Source organism: Eublepharis macularius, chromosome 10 (genome assembly GCF_028583425.1).
Source record: "Eublepharis macularius isolate TG4126 chromosome 10, MPM_Emac_v1.0, whole genome shotgun sequence".
In the NCBI taxonomy this organism is placed as follows: Eukaryota; Metazoa; Chordata; class Lepidosauria; order Squamata; family Eublepharidae; genus Eublepharis; species Eublepharis macularius.
In genome coordinates this window covers 659,478-683,435 of record NC_072799.1, presented here as the reverse complement: position 1 = coordinate 683,435, position 23,958 = coordinate 659,478, and the positions used below count along the sequence as shown (strand labels likewise).

The following is a 23,958-nucleotide window of genomic DNA, read 5'->3' as shown; positions in this document are numbered from 1 at the left end:
AACCAAGAGCCCCCCCCCCAGCATGCAAGAGGAGAGCTGCTGCCCAGAGCAGGCCCAGCCACCTCAAGAGGCCTGGCAGAAATCACCACCACCAGAAAAACGGGAGAGCCCAAAGATGATAAACCAACCACACACAACACCACAAGTCACTCAGGAGGCACTTCACAGTGATGGCTAATCAATCCAGCCCTTGGGAGCATCCGAGGATGATCCAGGTCCCCCTCACTGCTCCACAACGTCAACCACGTGGACTACGGAGCTTTGCCACTAAAACAAAACGACTAAAACAGTTTAAGAGTTCTAGAAGCCGCAGCTCATCACTGAAGCTTATCCCTGCGACTCAATTCTCGCTCCCTGCGGGCCAGCCTCTACTGGCAGGGATGCTGCCCATCACGTCCAGATGGAGGTGTGGACTTACGCCATGCCCAGGCTCCCCACAGGCCTTTCTGTTCCTGCCGAGGGCACTGTCCTATCCTCACTGCCTTTGTGTCACTCAGGTCCCACCTGGTTGGCACCCAGGATCACATCACGAGAGGGACCAGATATCAGGCAAGTTCCCACCTGGCCGAATCAGCTACCTATTACAGAAAAGCTATGGTCAAGGTCTTTGCATTTAACTCTGCAGAAGCAAGCAACGCGTTTTGTGTGGTGGTTGGAGTGTTGGGACTAGGATCTGGGGCACGCGGGTTCAGTTCCTCGCTCCGCCCTGGGAGCTTGCAAGGTGGCCTTGGGCCGCTCACACACTCTCAGCCTAGCCAGTGATGTGGTGGTGAGGATGAAGCGGAGGAGGGAAAGATGTGAGCTGCCCGCTGGGGAGAAAGGCAGAACGCGAATGGAACAGATGCATGTTAAGAACGTCAGAGCAGCTGGGCTGGGCCCAGCCTGTGGCCCATCTAGCCAGCTGCCAGCTCCCCAAAGTGGCCAGCCACACGCCCAGCAAGGCCCACAGCCGCCGCCCCCTGCCCACCTACCCCCCAGCAACTCGCATTCCTTGAACAAGGAAAGTTATGAACGTTTTAATAAATAAAGCAAAGGTATATTGCTTCAGAACATGGAGGGCCCATTCAGCCAGTGCGGCTAATAGCCACGGGTAGACCCACCTGCTAGGAACCTGCCCAGTCCTCTTTCACAGCCTTCTAAGGTGGTGCTCATCGCTGCGCTCCAGGGCAGCAAGTGTCTGCCGCAAGTCAGTGACTTCTTCACACGACACGCGCTTTCTTTGTCTGCCCTGAGCAAACTGCCCGTCAGCTTCACTTGTTCTCCTGGTGCTCTAATGTTTCAGAAGAGGGAGAACAGCTCTTTCTAGCCCCTTTGTCCATCCCATGCATGGCTTCATAAACTTTTATCACACCCCTCCTAAGTTGCCTTTTTTCTTAAATCTCAAATTCTTAAGCCTCTCCTCACAGGAAAAGTGATCCAACCTCTTCATCGTCTTGGTTGTCCTCTTCTGGACCTTTCCCAGCTCTCTTAGACATGGGTCAACCATGGCAGAGTGAGGAAAAACAACAACTTTCTTGTGTTTCCACCTCAAATGATGAGGGCCCCCGAAGCAGGGCCCCCGAAGATGGCCACAATTGTCAGGTAGGCTCATCTAGGAGCAGGTGATCTTTAAGGTACGCTGGCCCCAAGCCGTACAAGGCTTTAAAGGTCAACACCCACCCCTGGAACTGGGACCAGAAGCAAAATGGAAGCCAGCAGAGGGGAAAGGAGATGGGAGGAATACCGTCACCATGGCCCACTCCAGTCAACCTTCTTCCCACAGCATTCTGTACCAAAGGTAAAGATGGAAAATTTCCAGAAATTTTGAAGCCACAGGAAAAAACAGGAATTTGGTGGTATATTTAAGTATATGCAAAACATTGGAAGAAACCAGGTTTCCTCCTACATTTTCTGGTTTTTCCTCTTTGCCTTCCCATCTCTAACCAATTGCAGACACTGGACGGTCTTCAAAGGCGACCCCACATAGAGAGAAGTGCAGTAAACTAATCTAGACGCTACCGACCATGCACCACAGCAGCAAGCTCTTTTTTGATGCAAGAAAGGCTGAAGCTAGTGAAAGGTGCTCCTGGCCAATGTTGCCACAGTCCAACAGCACCCTAAGCCAGGGGTCCCCAACATGGTGCCCACGGGCACAACTGTGCCTGCCTGCCAAGTGTTTATAGAAAGTGGGAGGGACCAGGTTGGGCTTTTGCCCAGCAGGGCTTCTGATTGGCCAATGGAAATGTGATCGGCTATACAGATTTTTAAAAACATTGCTTTGGCAGAAGCTGCTTCCACACCACAAGGATCTTCACTGTGTGACTGAAGGTAAGCCGTGGCAGCCATTTTGTTGCTGCACCCACCACACTTGTGTCAGAATTCCAAATGTGCCCACAGGGTCAAAAAGGTTGGGGACCCCTGCCCTAAGCTGAGAACCTGCTTCTTTAGGAGGACTGCAACCCCATCTAGAACAGCAGAGACCTCAATACCCATGTCAGACCCTCCACCCATGAATAGCACCTCCACCTTGCCAGGACTGAAGCTTTGGTTTATTAGCCCTCACCCTCTAAAATGCCTCCAGGCACCAATCTGAAGTTGCCAAAGGCTCCCCAAAACCTGCTGGAAGTGCAAGACAGAGCTGGGTTTCATCTATATATTGACGATAAGCCTGCCCAAATATCTGGATGACCTCCCCCCAGAGGTTTCATGTCAGTGTTCAAAAGCAAGGGGGGAGGGGTCACACTGGAACCTTGTGGTATCCCGGAGGCCATGGTGGCCCAAAAGGGTGACAGCAAAAGGTGCTGAGAGACAGCTGAGTTTAAGGCATAACTTCCATGTTTAGAAATAGTGAAGATGGCGGACACAAGAAAGCCAACTTGTTTTGGCTATGCCTGTACATGAAAGCAGTAGTTTGGATGTTTGCTTGGTGTTTTAGGTGTCCTCAAAAGTCAAGTGCTTGCAGGAAAATATTAGTTAATTTCTAAAATAAAGCCCCTTTGGGGGGGGGGAATCCTAAGTGCTATCATGACTGCCATGTTAAGTTTCTTGACCTGGGTTTTATTCTCCATTTAAATTCCTTCATTTTTTGAGAAGCTTCCATTTAGAAATGACAGGTTAAATCTGACCAAATCGCACGGAACGGTGCTGGAAAATTTCAAGTTCTTACCCAGCGGCTCAACACTGGTCTCTCCATGGGCTAGAAGTAATCCAGGGGCACTGAGGTAGGATCCTATCAAGAGTCTTAGTCGCCCAGCCGTTCTCACTCAGACCCTGCCCCTCTTTTCTATGACCCAAGTGGACAATTATCCAAAGCCACCCTAGCGAGCGTTGTCTCTGTTCCACATGAATTGGGTGGGGGGAACCCCACGCTGCACATTTCAAGTGCAACAACTTGGTCAGATGGTCAACAGCTCTCCGCCCCCACCCTGAGAAGTGCTCTCTTGTTGACCTTGACTTACCTTAGGAATCAATTTTGGGGTGTGGTTAAGCCAACGTCTTTCCTGCTCTATTACCGACAGATATTTTTTTGCCCCACCCTTTGGAAGCAGATTATATCAATTGCTTTTAAACGGAAAGTGAACTGTCCGCTGCTCAAGAAATGAGCAGAAGTGCAAATACAGATCTGTAAAATTTCCTGGTGGCTAAGGAATTTCTTTGCAATGTGCTGGGTTCCGGGAACTGGGTATACATCCGCAGAGCGTACTCCTGCTGAGAGCCCTTTGCTACCAAAGGGCTGGGGGTGACAACTGTGCTCAAAGGATGCATGCTCTTGGAGCCCCCTCCCCAGGAGACCCTCCTAGTAGGGAAAGGGCAGCTGCATGTGCCGCCACGAGGAGTCCTCTTATGGGAGCTCCGAAGAACCAGTGGACAAAGAGCAGCACTCTCTTCTGGGAACATTCAGGGCACTGAGAGCCAATATGCAGAGCTGGGAAGCCTGGGCTTTTGTACAGAACACCTGGAAGGAGGTGTTGGGCTGAAGGCTTGAAGACGGACTCTGAACCTCTCCAGACACAGAATGCATCTCTCGAATGCCCCTCCCCAGCCTTAAACACCTGCTCTTTCTCCCTGTCAAGGCAGCTCCAGAGTGGATCTTGGCATGCCTCCTTCCCATCATGTCAGACTGTGGATGGGAGCTCAGACCCTTGAAAGTTCATTCCCTGAAAATCTTGTTGGCCTGTATGGTACCACTGGATTCAAATCCTGCTGTTCTACTGCAAACTCACACAGCTACCCACCTAAGACTCTCTAGATGGGAAAGGTATCGATCATCAAGACCCCATGCACAGAGCCAGGGGGCTGTAGACAAATTATGCCAGAGTGCAAAGGAGAAGCAAAGGCAAGGCAGTCCCATGAAGTGACTCCCCTGCATTTAACGCCCCTTCCCCAAAGCAGCTTCCTCCCTTCTGCCATGCCCTGAAGCTGCAAGAGGTAGTTCAACTGGGCAAACCTGTTGCTAGGTGAGAGGTTCACATCTGCCTTCCACAAACTCAGCTAGTGAACAAAAGAAACGGACAATTCCCAAGTCATCGAGACACCACCGCGCCATTCCTGGAACACACAGCACTTCTGACGCGGACTCTCAACCCAAGAACTGTCAACTCCCTGGCACTAGGACCCTGCGTAGGCCAAGCTGTGCACATCTGCGCACTGGCAAACTGCACCATTTCAGCAGTTCAGCAGTTCGTGAATCAGCCCTTTCCACAAAGCAAGACTCTGCAGTCACAGCGAGAAGGCCATGGACAGGGAGGCTGTAGGACACCACTCCAAGGTTCATTTCTTCCCCAGCTGCAGCCAGTGTGATCACAGATCAATATATCTGAAACAACCCTTTATGGACAAAGTAACCATAGCAACACAGAGAGGAGCTGAAGATGCTGCAGCGACATCTCTCTGGTAAGGAGAAGTGGCTGGTCCACTTCCACTCCACATCATCTCCATCCAGATCATTCACCTGCTGCCCATCATTTCTCAGCCACGCTCCTCCTCAGGTCCGCCTGCCAGGAAGCACCTCTGTGCCCAGCTGCCAGTTTGCTGTCAGAGGCCTCGAGGCATTTTCCCTTCACTGTGTACATCAAGAGAGATCCAAAGCTGCCCCAGCCACGCAGTCACCCTTGTACATGCGCAGCTGAAAACTGAGACTCATCTCATTTCGGGCCCAGGTGGCTGTTCTTTCATATCCTCCCATTAGCTACAACAGCTCTCTCCTGCGTTCCTTGGAAGAGCGTTCATGCTGTGGAACCCAACCTCCGCTCCCTTCTATAGATTCCATTCTAATTTGTTATCAAAAATGTATATATTTAGATCATTGCTTTGCATTAGTCTGCTGTAGCAAAATATAATAACAATCCAGTGGCACCTTAAAGATCAACATTATTTCAATTTTAGTTCCTGTGGGTCACAGGCTACATCATCCCCCCAATGAAGTGGGCAGTGACCCATGACCGCTCATAATGAAATCAATGTTGTTAATTTTTAAGATGTGGCTGGATTTCTGCTAAATATTCAGATCTCTAATGATAAGAAGAGAACTGGGGGAAATAAATATGCTGATTTTCAGCTGGAGCAAGCAAGACCACAGATCGATCTCCCTGAAGTAAGACTTCATTGATTCAAGTCCCAGTAAACAGGAGATGCTCCAAGCCACAGCACAGGCTAACTGTGCCATGGCTACCAACTACATATTTTTACAAGGTTTCATTTTCCTTGCATTCCCACCCCAGTTCTCTAAACCCTGGGGGAAAGGAAGTCTCCAGCGCCACAGGCGAGCAGGTTATTACGCAGCACCGAATGCCTCCTTTCCCAGGGGGGGGGTGCTCAGAGCCAACCACTATGCCCATCCCCCCCAAAAGCAGCAACAGCAGCGCACAATGGCTGTCATTTGGTTGCCTCTCTCACACCAGGAGAAAGTGAGACCTGGAGATCAAAAAGGAGATGTGTACTGGGAGCCCCTAGCCTGCCAGAAGTGGCGCTGAGAGCCACTGAAACGCCCAGGAAGGACTTGCAGCAGTTGTCTCCGAATGCCACTTTTTTACTGGATTTTCTGAGAGAGGTACTGGGTTTGACTTCCTTCTCCTCATCTTGAAGCCAGTTTGGTAATCTCAGGTCAGTCCCAGCTCTTCCAGAGCGCTCTCAGCCCCACCCACCTCGCAGGGTGATTGTCATGAGGATAATAGCAACACCCTTTGTAAACCACTCTGAGCCATCCTGTTAAGTCATCCTGAAGGGCAGAATGTAAATCAAATGGTATTCAAAAATACCAGTTTGGTGTAGTGGTTAAGAGTGTGGAACTCTAATCTGGAGAGCCGGGTTTGACTCCCCACTCCTCCGCTTGAAGCCAGCCGGGTGCCCTTGGGTCAGCCACAGCTCTCTCAGAGCTCTCTCAGCCCCACCCACCGCACAGGGGGCTTGCCGTGAGGGTGACAACAACGCAGCGCTCTCGGCGGGCATCAAGTTGTTCTGGGTGGGAGAGAAATCGAGTGTTGTTGTTGTTGTTGTTACCAATGAAGGGAAGTCTGCGAAGAGGCATTTGCATCTCTGGAAACGAAGACCCAGGCCAGCTCCCTTCAGAGAAAGGGCGGCCGCGTCTCTGCATGACTGACCAACCGAACCGAACCGAACCGAGCCAGGGCCGGCGGGTGAGAGGGGCACGCCAAGGGCCGTCCCCGCCCCGCCCGAGCAAGGCCAAGGCGCCCTGCAGGCGGCTCGCGGAGGCCGGGCGCGCAGCCCACCAGGCCCGCCCGGCCCCTCCGCCCGCCCCGTTGGCCAGGCGGGGCCCAGCGGCCACTCGCGGGCGGGAGGGAGGCGCCGCCGGGGCCCCCACAAGCCCGCCCGGGCCGCCGGAGCCCTCCTGCCGTGGCCCGAGCAGGCGGGGGCGCCGCGCACCGAGGCTCCGGGCGGCCCCCGGCGGGGCCGGGCTGAGGGGCTGCTCGGGGCCCCCCGCGGCCTCTGCTCTGCCCTCTCCGGCCCGCCTGCCGCCCTCGCCCGCCGAGGAGGCTCCACGACGGCCCCGCGGGGTAGGCCCGGCCCGCCCGCCCCCCGCGCCCCACTCACCGGTGCCGCACCCGCTCCGCCTCCGCCCCGCGCCTGCCCAGTGGGAGAGCCGGGCTGCCCGGCGCCGGTCCGGCTGAGTCGGGCACCGCTCCGGACAGCCCCAGCCGGGGTCCTCCGCCGCCGGGGGCGGGGCCTGCTGCGAGGAGGGGCGGGGCGGCTGCGGGAGGCTCCGCCCGTCCCGTGGCGGGGCGTTCCGCTGCTCAGCGCCCCGAGCCGCTGAGTCACTCCCGGCCGCGCCCAGAGCTCCGTGGCAGGGCCGGGCCGGGGAGCCGCCGGGGACTCGCGCAGCCGGCCTCGCCCGCCGGGAAGGGGGAGCCGCGGCTGGTCTGCCGGCCGCTGGGGAGGCGCCTCTCGCCCGGCCCCATGCCCCGGCGGCGGGCGGTGCGGGCGCTGGCGCGGCTGTGCCTGGAGAACGTGGCGGCCCACATGGGCGGCCTGTGGGCCAAGGACTACGCCGAGCGGCGCCTGGACGAGCTGCGCTTCCGCTTCGTGATGGGGCCCTTCGAGGAGCTGGGTGAGCCCCGCGGGCGGGCGGCGGCCGCGTTCCCCGTGGGGGGGGGGGTCTCCCGAGTGCCGCCGCCTGCCCTGCCCTGCCCTGCCCTGCCCGGGAGGCCTCTCGGCTGGGCGCTGCTGGCGCCGGGGATGCCCGCGGAAGCCCCCAGGCCACAGACTGGCTGGGCTGGAGGCTGCCCCCGACTTCGGTTCCGTTTCCAGGCAGCGGCTGGGTTCGCGGCCCTTCTCGGGCCTTCCCGGCTGCTTCACGAAGCGCCGAGGGGGGAGGAGCCGCCCACGGGGAGGGGGCCAGGCTGACCCACCCTAGAGCCGGATCGCCCCCCCCCCAGCTGCTCCTCGCACCGCCCCAGCCAGGACCGCCCCAGCCTCCCCCCCACTCCGGCCCAGTGCCCCCCCCGGGCTGCCTAGGCTCTCCCCCTCCCCACATGGCATAGACACTGTCCCCCTCCTCTGCCCCCTCCAGCCGGCTCCCTGATCCAGGAACTGATCCAGCTGTTGGGAGAGAGCCACCGGCTGACTCGAGTCATGCTGCACTTGCTGCTTGTGCCACACCTGACGGAGCTCAGCCTGCGTGCTTGTCCGAAGTTGGCCAGTGCTGCTATTGCACAGATGATCTCCGTGCGCTGCAAGGTGAGGGAGTGCTTGGGGCTGGGCCCCTCTTGCTGCCTCTTGGCCTCATTGGGGTCCCTGGGGGTCAAGGGGGGAGGCAGGGAGACGGGAAACCAGACAGGGGAAGGGGGCTGGGAAGCTACAGCCACGAGGCCCGGCTCCAGCCCTGACCCTGCACCCGTTGGGGCCAGTTCCGTGAACTCCTCCTTTCTCTCTCACGCACTCCCCAATTGTCCCGTCAGGAGAAGACGGAGCCCAGGGGCGTGAGCGGGCAGCACAGCCTGGGTTGCAGAATTCCCTTAGCTGGAGAGGGGCTCTTTGGGAGCTCGCCTTGATACCTCAGAACATGCTTGTCTGTGCTGCCCCTGCAGGATAACCTGCTTATTTGCTGAGCCAGGATTCTGTCCCATGGGGCGTCTGCGTTGCTCCTTGGTCCCTAAAGACGTGCAAAGACCCCGCAAAGTCCGACTCGGGGCAAAAGGCGCCATGCCTGTGTCAGAAGAGCCCAGAAGGCAAAACTGAAGTTACGAATCAGCTAGGAGAGTGAGGGTATCCCCTGGGTGTTCCTTTTCATGGCCGGACGGGTGGGGTGTGTGCGTGCGCAACACTCAACACTCCTACACATGCATGCACCCATCTCACCTCACAAGCGTTGCATTTCTTCACTGACTCCCCCCCCCCTTCTTTTTCTGGTTCCTGGGCAGAACCTGTCCTTACTAGATCTTCAGGGCTGCAGTCGGATTCCTTCGGACACCCTGGTTGACCTGCTGGAAGGTTTGCCATGCCTCACAAAGCTGGGCCTGTCGGAAACCCAGTGCGACACTCGGGTCTTGTCGGCTGTGGCTTGCTCCTGCAGCCGCCTTCGTGAGCTGGCCGCCTCGAACTGCAGCAGGCTGTCTCCAGCGTCCCTCCTGCACCTGGCCTACAGTCCCACCTCAGGCACTCTCTGCTGCCCGATGCTGCAGGTGCTGTCAGTGGACGGACTGGAGCCGGCTGGTCACAGCCAGGACTTGGTCTTGTCCCTGGCCTTTGTGCTGCTGGCGCTGCCCAGCCTGAGATTCTTGTCCCATCACCTGGTCTCCAAGGCACTCTCTCTGATCCACAGCCAGCAGATGGGCGGTGCTGAGATCGCCCCAGGATTTCCCTCCCTGGCAGAGCTGGCGCAGGGCAGGAGGACTTGCCAGGCCGCCCCAGAGCACTGCAGGATCCTGCTGCCCCTCAAGCGACTAGCCGAGGTGGATGAGCCCCTGTTGCCTGCTGTCTCTGCAGTGTGTCCAGACTTGGTAGAGGTGACCGTGCTTCTCGGCGAGAGCCCTGGCTTGGGCCGCTGGTTGCGGTCGTGGGAGACACTCACTCACTTGACTCTCAACTGCGTAGGAAGCAGGAGCCTGGGGGAGTTTGTGCCAGCAATGGCGGGGGGGCTTGGAGCTCAGCTCCAGTCCCTCTCGCTCGGCTACTGCTTCTTTGACGATGAGCTGTCTTTCCATGCCCTGCTGAGCCATTGTCCGAATCTCCGGACATTTAGCGCCTCCCTCATACCTGCAATGGCATGGGAGAGCGATGACGGGCAACCAGCTCACGAGGCCTGGCAGCAGGCCTCCACCCTTAGGCCTCAGGAATTCCCGGAGCTTCGGGCTTTCAGCCTGATCTTTGCCCCCAACGATCGCCTCTTGTCTTCCCAAAAGGCAGTCGTGTTGAGCTCAAGCATCGTGTCCCTGCTCAGGCATTCCCCCCTCCTGGAAACGTTGGATTTGGTCTGCCTGCCTTTCTCCTTGGACGAGGTGTTTGAGAGGGTGCTGGAGCCCCCTGGCGCAGCCTTGAGGCATCTCCGGCAGCTCTCCCTCAGCCAAAGCGAAGTTTCTCCTCGCACCGTCCGCCAGCTGCTTTCCTCAGACAATCAGCTGCATCTCCTCAACCTGGGTGGCTGCCCAGGCATCCACCGGAGGCACTACTGCAAGCTGCTCCGGGTGGTCAGTCAGGAGGGGCTGGAGCTGGACATCACGTGGGACTGAGAAGCCTGTCCTTTTCACCTTCAGGGAGGCAGGCAGCCGGTCTTAATAAAGCTGGGTTGATACAGCAAAAGTGTCTCTTCTCCCTCGAGGCATGGAGCTCCTCACAAGCACAGGACTAGTAATCAAGTGTATTGGGCCGGAGAGCAAGTTTTGCAAGTTGAGCTGGCTTCTCAGTTTGAGTAGAATCCAGCATGGATTGAGCAAGAATAAATCCTGCCAGATTAATCATAGGTTCTGATCGGGTGGTGAGCCCAGCGTGTCAAGAAACTGACTATCCCTGGTTTGGTTCTTGGCCTGTTCAAACATTGGTTTAGGCTTTGGAGCCTAGTTAGAAGCCAAGGCTGCCTCCTTTAGAGAAGCACAGTCAGGAAGACACTGCAAGGGTGTGAGAGGGGACCAGTCCCGGGTGCAAGATCCAAGGGCTTCGAGGCCAGAGCCCTGAAGGGAGTTTTTGCACCCGCGTACCATCTCATTAACGCCTGGGGGGGTGGGGGGGAGTGATTTGCTCCGCCTGGGTAGACGTGCCAGCGGCAGCAGCATGTTGTCATGGTTGAGGCCTTGGCTGGTCAGGCCACACTACGAGCAGGGAGCCGTAAGGCTTGAGCCTTAGTTTGCGCTGCGTCCTTCCTAAAGGTCAGATCCCGTCCAGGGATTTGGCCTTTGTCCTGTATAATAGTAATAACATTTATATACCCCCCCTTTCAGGACAACTTAATGCCCGCTCAGAGCGGTTTACAAAGTATGCCATTATTATCCCCACAACAAAACACCCTGTGAGGCGGGTGGGGCTGAGAGAGCTCCAAGAGAGCTGTGACTGACCCAAGGTCACCCAGCTGGCTACAAGCGGAGGAGGAGCGGGGAATCAAACCCAGCTCTCCAGATTAGAGTCCCGCACTCCTAACCGCTACACCAAACTGGCTATTCGAGATACTATTCTCGTTGGGAGAGTTGCTGAGATACACCAATTTGCCTTTGCTCTTTGGACTTTAAGCTTGAGCTGAAAGGTAGAATTTGGTTTATCGCTGAAAGCCTTTACTATAATTACTTGATAAGTTATTTGGCTTATTATTTTCTTCTGTTTTTCAAACTTCCGTAATTTGTATTTTCTTGCACTTTTAATAAACTTTACATCTTTGTAGAATTATTTGGGTTTGCAATGCTTCATTCTAAATCCAGCACCTTGGCCTACTTGCCATAGCTACCCCAGTAATTGTTTTGTGAAACAAAAACCATTTATTCCTCAAGCTGTAATCAGGCAGTGGTTAAAACCTTTATTTAAAATCAATCTGTTTTTGAGCTGATTAGATAAGCACAATCACCAATATACAGAAGAAGGCAGCGTAGGCCATTTCTTATCTATCAAAACACTCATGCAGGACTTGAGGGCCTAAAAGCTGTGCTTTTAATTGGAGGAAACCCATGTGGAAGCAAGCAATCACGTTGCAACGCTGGCTTCATGTGCTCGGTGCAGCCAGAGCCACTGGTTCATGAATGAGTGAGAGCCTTTTGAACCAACAGCCCCCTCCAAGCCCCTTTCCAAAGAGGCAGTTCCCTGCAGAGCGTGTCTCTGCCTACCTGGTAGCAGGCGAGCACAGCAGAATCGGCTGGCCCAGAAGAAGCCCCAGCTGAGGGGAGAGGGGCTGGCTTGTGCTGTCACTTGGTCCCGCGACTCCCGCCATTATCGAGGCCCGTCAGCTGCTCCGAAGCATCCCAGAGTTTGCGGGCGATGCCTGTGTCTTGGGCGTAGTCTGAAGGCAGTGCCAAGCTGCAGTCGCTTTCAAAGTACTTGCCTGAGATGCCCTCCACTTCCTTGGAGATGGCACAGTACAGTGTACTGGCAGCACCCTGTTCTGCTGACTGGGAGAGGGGGCAGGACAAAGAAGGTGCCATCAGAAAGGTCACTTCCACACAGACAGGCAGGGACCCTTCTGTTTGGCCCTCGGCTGTGGAAGGGCCAGGGGCCCACAGCCGTCAGGGTGTTTGCCCTCACAAAGCGCCCTGACCCTAATGGCTACTCTTTCCCTGGAGCAGACAGACCCGCCTGTGGCTGTACAGGAACCCTGGGGTAGGAGTGGAATGGGATCAAACCAGGCGCCACGGGCACGAGACCAGCCCAGGTGTGTGCTGCTTCTACGGGTCCTGGATTACCATGACAGCCCACCTGCTGGGATGTCCCAGAAACCCAAGGGCTGTTCGATGCTGCCGGTGCCGTCTAGAAGGGTGAAGAGTGCCATGGGCGGCCTCTCCCAGGGCTGTGCTGTGGTGCTGCCCGCTCTGGGAGTTGCTGCAAACTATCCCTCTTTTGCTAACTGCTCAGAAGCAAGGCCTGTCCCCACCCCCCGAGCCCTGGGACCTCCGGGCTGGCTGTTGCTGTTTAGCGCCAACCCAGCTCACCTTCATGAAGATCCCGCAAATGCTGAATAAGAGGCGGACGGCCCAGTGGAAATGGCGCATGATGCCTGTCTTGACAACTCCCGGGTTCAGGGCATTGACCGTCACTCCTGCAAAGGGAGGCAGGCAGGCAGTCACGACCCAGTGCCAGGTGGGGCTGATAGTCTCTGCTGGAAGGGGAGCAGAGGACAGCTGGCTCCAGCTGCTGCAGGGACTGGCCTGGGAAGGGGCTTTAGGCACAGCAGCAGGGGGACTGGCACAGCCCTCGAGCACAGTAGACTCCCTCCCGTGTGGTAAGAGGCCCTGAGCAGGGCGGGTTCAAGGTAATTTGCACGCCCAACGCCCACGTCCGGAACCGCCACCTCGGGCGCAGCCAGCAGCAGCAGCCCATGTCTAGGTGCTGCCCGTCACCTGCCCTGCCAATGACCGGAAGCCAGCTGAGCCCCCATAGTGTCAATACCCCCCACACACACACCTCGCTGCACTGCCCCCAGCTGCTCCTTGGGGGGGGGGGGTGATCGGCTTGGCCCTCTGCTGAAGGGAAGGAAGTCGGCCACATGCCCCCTTGAGGGAAAGCAATGTTGTGCACACATTTCCCCCCCCCCACACACACACACACACAACAGAGGGCTTCCCCTTGTTTCTGTGTGGAGCTGCCCAAGGTATGATCCCAGAAGCAAAGAGAAGGGCTCCCCTGGATAATACTGTGAAAGTAAGAAGGCATCTGCCTGCGAGAGGGTAACAACTTCCAATAAATCAACCACAATTCAAAAATCTCAATCTGAAAAATTCAAAGCGCTGCAAGTGCTCCAATATGCTCACAGTAAGTACAATAAATACAGCAAATACAATTCACGTATACACAACGTATAACAAAAGAACTTTCGGGGAAGGGTTCAAGAGGTAGCTCAACACTGTACACCGATTTCTAATGAACACACCATATACAATACTACGAGCCCGAAAGGCTGAGCGCATACTCATTCCTGTGCATAAATATTCAATCACTGGAAATAAATTTTGCAGGTAAGTAATAGATTTTCATGAATATGTTATGATTGTTTCTTCTTTCTTTACAGGTCCTCTGAGAAAAAGACGTGATGTCAAAGACTTCTTCAAAAGGAGTAACGCGTACAGATTGAGATTTTTGAATTGTGGTTGGTTCATTGGAAGTTGTTACCCTCTGGTAGGCGGTTGCTTTCTTGTTGTCAAGGCCTGACCCCAAGCAACCGGTGCGTGATTCTCCAGAGGGGCGGCTTCCTCTGGCATACGCAGCCCTGACCCTCCCAAGCGGAGGGGGCCACACGGATGCCCCAGGGGGTTGTGCAACGGGAAGCGCCGCAGCTGGGGCCACAAGCGGGGTGTGTGTGTGTGTGTGTTATTTTGAAGGCAGGGGCATGCATGGAGATGAACACTCACTTCCCCAGCCAACCTCTCAGTCTCCCTCCAGGATAATGCAAGGTTCCACCTCACTCTGCTGGAAGGGCCTCCACTTCTCGCAAAGCAGGCGTTTCCCCTTTAATGGACTGACTCCTTTGACTGCTTTACCAAGAAAGTTGTCACGGGTGCTTTCACAGGCTCCTCGGTTATGATGAGGGTCTGGGGGTGCCTGAGTTAAAGGGACTGCTGAGATGGGGCTTCAGCAAGCCCAGTCTTTCCTCCCCCTTCAACGGGATGCGCAAGCGTCCTCCAGATCCCCCCCCCCCCCGCCCCGTGCCTCATTGGTCCTCTTTGGCTGCTTGGCACAGAGCGGGTTTCATGTTTTAAAAATATGCAATGTAAAATTTTTGGCCTATCTAGAGAATCCCCTCCAGCCGCATACTCAGGAGGTGGGGTAGTTTTATTTTGCTGATCATAGAATCATAGAGTTGGGAGAAAGCTCCAGGGGCATCTAGTCCAACCCCCTGCACAATGCAGGAAATTCACAACTACCTCCCCCCCCCCACACCCCCCCCCCAATGACCCCCTTGCTCCATGCCCAGAAGATGGCAAAACACTGTGAGCATCCCTGGCCTGGAGAAAGCTGCCTCCTGGTCCTCTGGTCTGGTCCTCAGAGTGGCCAAAGTGTATGTTGTGAAGGTGACCGTACTTCCTGGCCACCCACAAAGCTGAACTTGCTTGCAGCAGCAACCTGGGACCCTTTGCTTTTGGGCAGGAAAGTCTGGGCAGGGGCATTTTCTGTCTCTAGTGGTCAAGACCAGCCCAGCATTCAGCACAGAACCAGCCAGGCTACACATGGGACAGAGGGGTGGTCCAGGGACTCCATGGCCTCTTCCCCGTCAGCTGCCTAGAAATGGAGAGGGGAGGGACCTCCTCTTCTGGCCCTGTGGGAGTGCCTCCTGAAAGCTGGATCCAGGCAGGGCAGGGCAGGGCACCGTGACCTCTGTTCAGCTGCAGCCTGTCACTCATCTGGTTTGGGGGGGGGGGGTTGTGGCACTGAAACCTCCTGTGCACCCCCCCAGTGCTCACCTGTCCCCTGGAGCCTGCGGGCCAGCTCAGCAGTGAAGACCACGTTCATGAGCTTGGAGCTGTTGTAGGCCTGGGCGGAGCTTTTGGGACGCTCCTCGCCAGTCAGGAACTTGATATTCACGGTTCCCTTGTGGTGCACAAAGGAGGACACATTGACGATCCGCGCAGGGGTGGAGGCCTTTAAGGCACCTGCCAGGGCAGGGGAGGAGATGGAGTGACGGCAAAGGGCCAAGGAGAATCACCAGAAGCATCCTCCTGAAGAACCCAAGAAAGGAGGCCTGTGGCTGGCAGTGCCCCCACCAGCAGCCTTCCACTGGCACATCCTTTGCCCCAGAAGGCACGCATGCACGTGGCTTTGACAGGCACCTGCCCAGCCTCCGTGGGTAGCCAGGAGATCCGTGTTCTGCACGGCAGCTGGAACCAACCCCCTCCCTTGCTGTTCGAGATGGGCTGCTGAAGACGTGTAAAGAGCCAGAGAACGGCAGAGGGCCCCTGGTGGGTTAGGGCAAAGGGCTCCGTCATTCGGCTGCCTTCTTGGTTTTATTTATTTGTATTTACTGTACCAGATGCCCACAAGCAACAGCCTTCCCGACAAGGGGAGCTGACCCAAGAAGGTTACTGGCTGTGCCACAGGCTTAAGTACCCCTCTGCATTGCACATCCCCTGCCCCAGATGTTCAGAATTGACAGGAAGAAAAAAGAGCCCTCCTCCAGCCACAGCAGCAAACAAAATGCCCCCCAAAGTGCCCTCTGCTAAACTGGTGCTGTTGAACTGGCAGCTGCCCCAGCCTAGTAGTGTTCAGGAAGCTACCGGGGGGGGCGGGGGGGGGCTCCCAGGAGAGTGCACCAAACAGAGGCTCTAAGCGCCCCACCCCCCAAGACAACCCCAGCGGTCCCGAAGAGGCACAAAAAGACGTCTGCCTTACCCAGCAACAAGTTGGTGAGCAGAAAGGGCCCCAGGAAATTGGTGGCAAAGGTCAGCTCCAAGCCCTCGGCAGTGAGCCTGAAGGGCAAGCCTGGAGAGTGAGAGAAGGCGGAGGAGGTGCTTGGGCATGGGAAGTGGGCTGGCCTGGCATCAAGCAGGGCTGGCCCCCTTCCTGGCACCCTCACACCAGCACTGCTCCCTGAAACTGGAACAAATTACCGCCCCCCCCCACCGTGTGAATAGTTCACCGGGGCAGAGAAGAGCGCAGGAGGTTTTCTCTGGCCCAGCCGCAGCACCCGCAGCGAGAGGCTTGTGTGGCACTCTAGCTGACGCATTGAGCGCGTCCCTGATGGGCCCCGGGCTGCTGCCTGGGGTGTGGGTGGTGGCCGGGGGAGCCACACGTGGCAGGCAAGCCCACACTCGCTCCCTCCTCTGCCTTGCAACACAGCCAGGACCGAGGGGCAAGTGGGAAGGGAGCTGAGCCAGCCCAGCCTCCCTGGCCCAGCACTCAGGGGCCCTTCGGCCGCTGGCACGCCTTTGTCACTGACCTGTGACTCCTGCGTTATTGACTAGGATGTCCAGCTGCCCCTCCTCCTGCAAGAAGCACCGAACAAACTCTCGTATGGAGGCCAAGGAGCTGACGTCCAGGATCCGCAGCTGCACGTTGGGGTTTCCGGTGGCCCCGTGGATCTCCTCCAGCACGGCCTGCCCCCTCTCCTGGTCCCGACAGGCCAGGATGGTGCGTGCGTTCCTGCGCGCCAAGTCAAGAGCAACGCATCTGCCGATCCCTGCGAGGGAGACACCGGAAAGGCAGTCCAGAGCTGCTGGCCTTGGGAGTACAGCTGCTCCCACAAGCCGGGGCCCAGCAGCCTTGGCACACGGCCAGAGGGGGGTTAAGGCTCACCTGGGCCCACGGAGACCTCATCAGGAGTGGGTGGGCTGCCCCTGTAGCTGACCACCCCCCCCCCCATGGTCCCAGCAATTATGAAGTAATTTGATCAACGTATTAATAAATGTTGGTTTCCATTCATCTATCATGGGAGCTGTTACAAAGATACTGAGGACAAATTTACTTTTGGACCTTTGGGCGGGGGAGGAGTTACTACTAACCTCGTCCTGCCCTATAGTGTCAGCTTTGGAAAGGAGGACAGGCTCAAGGCTGACTATTGTCCTGTAGGGACTACTCTCTTCTCTCTGAGCTGGAGAATCAGAGCCTGTAATTTTAAGCCCCGCAGTGGAGAGAGAGAGCAAGGTGGGCAGCTGTGTTTGTCTGTCTGTCTGTCGCAGTAGAAAATAGAGCAAGAGTCCAGCAGCACCTGTAAGACTTTACCTGAAGAAGTATCTGAAGAAGTGAGCTGTGGCTCATGAAAGCTCCTACCCTATCACAAATTTTGTTAGTCTTTACAAGTGCGACTGGATTCTTGCTCTGTTTTAAGCCCTGAATGGGTGAAATGGAATCACAACAGCTTTGCTTATCTGCAAAGACTGGCAACGACTTGTACGCGCACACTCTCTTGTGGCTTCCACCTTGCGGAACTGCCTGCTTGAGGAAATCGGGAAGGCCTCCACATTTCTAGCATTCCACAGAATGTGCAAAACAAACATGTTCAAGAGGGTATTTTTATAAAAGGAATGGAACTGCAGTATAACGGAACAGTCCAGAAGGAATAGAGTTGCAGTCTATTGCCACGTTTATTGTATGTGCTTTTACCACACTGACCTTTGTGGTGCATTTGTGCATTATGGTCGGTCGTGCCTTAGGCAGTTTTTGTTTGCATTGGGCGATGCCTTCCTTGTATAAGAAGGAACTGTAGTATGAATTCCTAACTTGCTGGAAATTTACTAGCATTGTTAACATTAGGGAAAAACTGGTTGAAATAAGAGCCCGCAGTGTGCGGGTAAGTAGATGCCCTACTCGGTTTTGTTTGCTTCACTGAACAGTGTCTCCTAAATGTATCAGTGAGACACACCCATGCGGTGCGGTGCAGGCAGCGGTGAGAGCGTCAGGCGGAGATCTGGGCATCCTCCAGCCAGTCACAGGCTCTCAGCCTAACCTACCTCACAGGGTTATTGTAAGGGGGAGATGGAGAAGGGTGGAAGTCACCTTGGGTTCCTACCGGGAAGAAAACGGGGGTATAAAAGAAGTTTAAAAGGTGACTAGGGTGATGTGAAGGCCTGTTCGCTATTTATGGGAGACCTATAGGAATTCTGGCACACGTTAGAAACGCTGCCCATCAGCATGACCTTTAGAGACAAAATGGACTCTTACATTCACTGGAAATCTAGTTATTTTTAAGAGCGTTACCTGAAACTATGGACTCTTCTTACAGCCACTCTGCAGATTATCCTGCATTCCCATTTCCCAAAATGGTATTAAAAACAGCCAGGCCTCGCAAACACACTTGCAACTTTTCACAGTTTGCCCACTCCTGCAAGCTTTCTTCCATGCCTGCAGCCTGTTTAGCTGTAAAGTGCCCTAATATTCCAATAGATCGTTTTCTCCGTATCTGTGGCCAACAGAAAGTTAAAGATATTGTATATTCTGTTTTATACACTCTTCTTTGTTTATATGAAGTTCCCAGATCTACATTTTCGAAAGCTATGCTTGACAGTTATTCCAAATAAGAGTGGCACAGATAACATTTGACTTTTGCCCAGAGACCTGGACAAAAACGTTACCTATCAAGTATTTGTGTTTGCTTTGGCGGCTAGTATGATTTGTTATATAGACTTTCAGTTAGGAGGCTATTTAGTATAGCCTTTGCCCTGGATTATTATTATGCCAGTTTTAATGTGAATGCAGTTTCGATTTTGCAATAGTTGATCCTTATCTATTTTGTCTAAGACTGATAGTAAAAAGCAACTCCCCCCCCCCCCAAAAGAAGCATGACCGCCTGGTTACTGCGAGCAAACGAGCCCAACCCTTTCGCCGCCGCGCTCGCTAATCCCGCCGGCCAGCCCCGACGCCCGAAGGGATTGTTTTCTGTGGAGCGCCCCGAATGCCGAGCGGGGGCTCCGAGCCAGACTCCACCAGCGCGCTCTTCCCCTCGACCCGAGGCGGTGGCCTGCATCCCCAGCCTGACCCAGCCTCGGACAGAAGGGCCGCTTCAAGGCCGTAGGAGACGGGGGTGGCAGGAGAAGCGGGGCGGGGGGGGGGGTCTGGCCGGGGCAGGCTCGAGAGCGAGCGAGCGAGCGAGCGAGCGCGCTCCCTTGGAGAGAGGCCCCCAATCCTGCCCCGCCCGTCCCAGGAGGGAAGCAGCAGGCCGCCCCGTCGGGCAAAGCAGAAGCGGGCTTCGCCTCCCGCCCGGCTCGACGCCCGCCCGCCCGCCCGCCCATTCGGGCCGCTGGCCGGAGCCCCAGCGCGCCTCGTCCGCCCGACTCGGGCAAGGGTGCCAGCGCCGCGCCGGCCGCCCTCCCGCCGGACTCACCGCTGCTGGCGCCGGTGACCAGGGCCGTCTTGCCGCGCAGGTCGAGCGGGCAGGCGCGGGGGCTCCAGGCGCGCCTCCGCCGCGCCCGCAGCAGCAGCAGCAGCAGCGCCAGGCCGGCCAGCGGGCCCAGCAGCGCGGCGGCCGGCGGCATGGCGAGGTTCTGCCGGGCGGGCCCCGAGGGCGGGTCCGGGCTGGGTGGGCCTCCGACGGCGCCCGGCTCCGGGCCTGGGAGCCCGGGACAGCCGCGACGCTCCGGAGCGCCCCCGCGAGGCTCCCCGAATCCCGCGGCAGGGCAGGCGCAAGCCCCAGGGGGCGGCCGGGGGCCGGGGTGGCTGAAGCCCCGCACCGCAGCTCGGGCGCCCAGGCTGCGGCAGCGGCTTTCAAAACAACGCGGTTGTTAAGTCGCAGCCGTTCCGGAGACTGGAAGGAAGGTGCCGCGGTTAAGAGCGCTGGCGGGACTCTCATCTGGAGAGGCGGGTTGGAGTCCCCACGCCGCCGCTTGAAGCCAGCTGGGTGGCCTTGGGTCAGCCACAGCTCTCTCAGAGCTCTCTCAGCCCCACCCGCCTCACAGGGGGTTCTGTTGTGGGGATAATAATGGCATACTTTGTAAACCGCTCTGAGTGGGGGTTAAGTTGTAGGGCAGTATATAAACTGAAGGCTGCTGTCGCTGCTGCTGTTGTTATAAGAAGCGCGGCCCTGCTCCGCGGCAGGAGCGCGTTGTCGGCCTCCAGGGAAACTTCAGGTGGGAGGGGGCGAGCCTTGGCGATGTATTCGTGGACTGATTTCGTGGGACTCGAGGCGGATTACAGAGGGCGTCAATACAGAGAGCAAGACGGGACATCCCACGGACAGCGCAATAGGATTTCGCTTGTAGGAATCTGGAATCGGCCAGAATTACACACAGAATCTGAGCCAAACAGAAGTAATAATACGGCCCGTTAAGCAATACAAAAATGACACAACAACGAACAGTACAAACAATTCCCGGTCCTGTAGCATAGACCTCAGTGCCTACCTGAAGCAGGGCCCCTCCCCGCAGCAGCGCCCCGCCCTTCCCATTCCACTCTCCTTTCCCCTAGCCAGCCCTGGGGGTGCCGGGTGGGAACTGGCCTCGCCCTACATCAAAAGAAAGCGCAGTTTGGACGCTGGAAGAGACAGGGGGGGGGGGGGGAGGCAGACCCTGCTGGCCGGGGCTCCAGCGATGCCAGGGGGCGGGCGGCCCTCTATCTTGCTGGAGGTCGTGGGTGTGTGTGCGCGCGCGCGTGCGCGTGAGAGAGAGAGAGAGAGAAAATGTGGCGAAAAGCCATAAGCTCCAGAATGTATGTCAAAGTTACAACAACTGGGTCTACACTCGGTATATGCTCAGAGTGCTCGGTGCCTTTTGCAGGCTAATAGGCGCACAAAAGAAGAGCAGGGAGGCATGGCTCACCCCAAGAGCCATCCACCTCAATAGAGGCGCAGGTGACCTAGCCAGGGAAGAACAAAAGAGCCCAAAGTCACACCCAAGCTTGGGTAGACGCCCAGGTTTGGAGAGAGGGGACTGTTCTTTGGGAACAAGAAAGGACAAGTCTAGCAACCACGAGGCCAAGTCTCTCCTGGTCCAATTGTCTTTAGAGTCCCTCTACACAGGACATCTTACACCGACAGCAAGTGTAGGAAGACCCAATCTTAGAAGTCGTTTTAAAAGACCGAGCCAAAGGCCTTGTCAGTTTCATCTCTCGACCCCTGAAGTTTAAAAAGAGGGGGCTTCCGCTCTGTCTTTTTAAAACTACGCTTCCCAGCTAACATTGTGTCGCCCAACACTTGAGTGTCTTGTAAAAGGCCTTGTGTAGAGAGACTTGCTCACTCACACCTGAGCTCCATTGCAAGGGTAGCCATCACGTGTGTCTAAATCCCATTCCCTGAAACCAAAGAAACGCATGTTTCTGAAAGCTTGCGATCCCAAGAATAAATGTGTGTTATGCGCCGTCAAGTCACTTCCGACTCGTGGCAAACCCGAGTTAACCACCTCCCAAATGTCCTGTCATTGACAGCCCAGTTCCGGTTGCCAACTGGAGGCTGTGGCTTCCTTAATTATCTCCACCCATCTCATGCTGGGTCTTCCTCTTTTCCAATAGCCTTTCCTAATTTTGCCACATATTAGGGTATGTGGGAGTCAGGGTATCAGAGGACTGTGGGTATATCACTTTTGCTTATTCTGCGAACCTAGGCAGATCATGAGGGGGAGGGCAGAATAGGTCACCTCAGGGCTTAGTTCTCCTGGCCCCTTTTCTTACATGCCCAGGGTAATGCCAATCGCCACCTTGGGGTCAAGTAGCAATTTCCCCCAGGCTAGTTTAGCTAGGGATCCTGAAGTGTTTTGCCATCTTCTGGGCATGGAGCAGGGGTCACTGGATGTGTGCGTGCGTGTGTGCATGAGTGGGGAGGTATTTGTGAATTTCCCACATTGCGCAGGAGGTTGGACTAGATGACCCTAGAGCTCCCTTCCAACCCTAGGATTCTATGTGGATTCTTGCTCAGTCAGCTGTCTTTCTAGCCCATGTGTGCATTTCTAGAGTTTTTAGAATCATAGGGTTGGAAGGTACCTCAAGGGTCATCTAGTCCAACCCCCTGCACAGTACTTTAATGTTCCTTATATTTTGAATGCTGAACTCTGAACTCTGCACCCACACTGAGCCCATTCAGTCACATGGAAAGCCAAGGGGAGGGGGCTGCAGGGGCTCCCTTTGTCTCCAGAGTGTACAAGTGCTTGCATTAGTCCTCAGTGGCTAGTGAGAGTGAAGCAGAAGCTGCAGACATGCTGGAACACAGCAACGCCTTTAGCAGGAGATAGTCTTCAAGGCTTGTCAGTGGCGTGGAAATCTCCAGAGAGAAGTTAGTTACACAGGAGTAAAGAAGAGGGGTTTGTCAAGCAGACCTGAAGCAGCCATCATTTCCAAGCTCCCATGTGGACAGAAACGGGGGCTTGTGGGACCCTTTCCCAGCAAATGCCAGAAGCCTCCGGAGGTCTCCTTCCAAAGGGCACGTGTGGCTCCTGGAACATCTCTTCTCTCAGAGGGGTGGGGTAACTAACATCCCATCTATGAAAGCGTTTTGGAAACGCTTTCATAGATGGGATGTTAGTAGAACAAAACAGTGTGGAAACGTCCAGGTTTTTGGAAAACCTGGACGTTTCTACACTGTTTTGTTCTACTGTTTGGTCCCAAATAAAAAGATTATACAATTTTTGTTGCAATTTTTTTTCTGTGGATCTTTGTCTCTTTTCCACAGCCATGAGAGGAGCACCATCCCCTTTCCCTTTGGTTTTTAGGGTTGAGCTGAAAGGTCTGTGGTTTCCTTTTCATCTCAAAGGCTGCTTCCACACACATTGGATAATGCACTTTCGATGCACATTAGTGACTCTTTGCAACTGGGTTTTCCTGTGTTAAACAGGAAACTCCAGTTGCAAACAATAACTAATGTGCATCAAAAGTGCATTATTCAATGTGTGTGGAAGCAGCCAAAGGTAGAGATTTGGGGGAGGCTAAACGTCCCCTTGGAGGCCAGCTGTTTAGGGCTGCTTGTTGTTGTTCACAGCTCTGTTCCCCTTTCAGCTGCTGTTCCAGGAACTGTTTCCTGCCCCCGCCCCCGCCCCCGCGTGGCTCCTGGGGCCCTGGGCTGCCCATGAAGGCTGCTCTCAGGCCACACCAGCATCCCAGCTAGCGGGAGGGATTCTTCTGCTCCTTGCAGCTTCCCCAAAAAGAGCCCACGAGTGCCAGCCTGTGATTTTGAAACATTTTGGGGCCTTTGCTGAGAGAGGCGGCCTGCAGGTGCTAGACTGAGTCCTAGCACAGGGGTAGGCTACCCCCAGCACAGGTGCCAACCGTGGCACACCCAGCTATTGGGACTGGCAGCGAGGAGAAGATCTTGCCCAAGCAACTGAGGCACTGCAGCGGGGTTGGGGCCAGTGGTGCAGGAGGAGGCGTGACCCCCAGGAACAATTTGGCTTACCCCCAGGAGGGGCAGAGTCAATTAATGGATGTGAACAGCCAAGGAGCCGCTTAGCAGGGGACTGGAGGTTTCCAGGGCTCTTATTGCCGTGGATGAGGCAGCTGGAAAGGTGTCTTGCTAGGGGGGAGGTGTTAAATTTAATGTGACTGCTATCATTATTGGAATAGAGCCAGCGGAGTGAGCCGTGTTACTCTGTAGTAGCAAAAGAGTAAAGAGTCCGGCAGCATCTTTAAGACTAATTAACTTTATTGTACCATAAGTTTCTGGAATTCGTTGCCACAGGAGGTGGTGGCAGCTACAAGCATTGCCAGCTTCAAGAGGGGACTGGACAAATATATGGAGCAGAGGTCCATCAGTGGCTATTAGCCACAGGAGATAGATGGTATTCTCTTTGTGGGGAGGTGGTGCTCTGTTGTCTTGGTGCTGGAAGGAAGGCAGTGGGAGGGCTTCTGGTGTCCTGGCCTCACTGACAGTCCTTTAGATGGCACTGGATTTCTGGCCACTGTGTGTGACAGAATGTTGGACTGGATGGGCCACTGGCCTGATCCAACATGGCTTTGCTTATGTTCTTATGAGAACCACAGCTCTATTTG

General features: G+C 55.6%; 3 protein-coding genes across 4 annotated transcripts in view; 1 reads left to right on the top strand and 2 right to left on the bottom strand.

The window, feature by feature from the left end:
* DCTN1 (dynactin subunit 1) overlaps window positions 1–7,140 on the bottom strand; it is a 68,238-nt gene extending 61,098 nt beyond the window's left edge. Inside the window, exon 1 of the mRNA XM_054989738.1 lies at window positions 7,030–7,140. The gene's annotated coding sequence lies outside the window, so the exon portion shown is untranslated. The remainder of the gene's footprint in view (window positions 1–7,029) is intronic.
* Window positions 1,731–11,307, top strand: LOC129336922 (uncharacterized). The gene is made up of 4 exons (XM_054990339.1): window positions 1,731–1,777; window positions 7,071–7,543; window positions 8,006–8,172; window positions 8,856–11,307. Exons 1-4 carry the CDS (start codon window positions 1,731–1,733, stop codon window positions 10,161–10,163), a joined length of 1,995 nt encoding a protein of 664 aa, XP_054846314.1. The 3' UTR covers window positions 10,164–11,307.
* A 102-nt stretch (window positions 11,308–11,409) lies between these two features.
* On the bottom strand, window positions 11,410–19,810 carry LOC129336572 (retinol dehydrogenase 14-like). Of its 2 annotated transcripts, none has more exons than XM_054989741.1 (6): window positions 19,376–19,810; window positions 16,496–16,735; window positions 15,949–16,038; window positions 15,024–15,212; window positions 12,558–12,664; window positions 11,410–12,020 (listed from the first exon to the last, which is right to left on the bottom strand). In XM_054989741.1, the coding sequence occupies exons 1-6, from the start codon at window positions 19,524–19,526 to the stop codon at window positions 11,817–11,819; spliced, it is 981 nt and encodes a 326-aa protein (XP_054845716.1). In that variant the 5' UTR covers window positions 19,527–19,810; the 3' UTR covers window positions 11,410–11,816. The 2 variants fall into 2 exon arrangements, with proteins under 2 accessions (XP_054845716.1, XP_054845717.1); XM_054989742.1 differs by lacking the exon at window positions 19,376–19,810 and adding an exon at window positions 16,852–17,038.
* Window positions 19,811–23,958: the final 4,148 nt, after the last annotated feature.

What these genes read in the sequence shown, in the direction of transcription:
- LOC129336922 (XM_054990339.1), top strand. Translation starts at nt 1,731, where the DNA reads ATGGCCCACTCCAGTCAACCTTCTTCCCACAGCATTCTGTACCAAAG. An exon ending in GGGGCCCTTCGAGGAGCTGG is followed by an intron (nt 7,544 to 8,005) that starts GTGAGCCCCGCG and finishes TGCCCCCTCCAG; the next exon opens with CCGGCTCCCTGATCCAGGAA. An exon ending in TGATCTCCGTGCGCTGCAAG is followed by an intron (nt 8,173 to 8,855) that starts GTGAGGGAGTGC and finishes GTTCCTGGGCAG; the next exon opens with AACCTGTCCTTACTAGATCT.
- LOC129336572 (XM_054989741.1), bottom strand. Translation starts at nt 19,526, where the DNA reads ATGCCGCCGGCCGCCGCGCTGCTGGGCCCGCTGGCCGGCCTGGCGCTG. An exon ending in GCTCACCAACTTGTTGCTGG is followed by an intron (nt 15,213 to 15,948) that starts GTAAGGCAGACG and finishes CTGCCCTGGCAG; the next exon opens with GTGCCTTAAAGGCCTCCACC. An exon ending in TTTGCGGGATCTTCATGAAG is followed by an intron (nt 12,021 to 12,557) that starts GTGAGCTGGGTT and finishes CCCCTCTCCCAG; the next exon opens with TCAGCAGAACAGGGTGCTGC.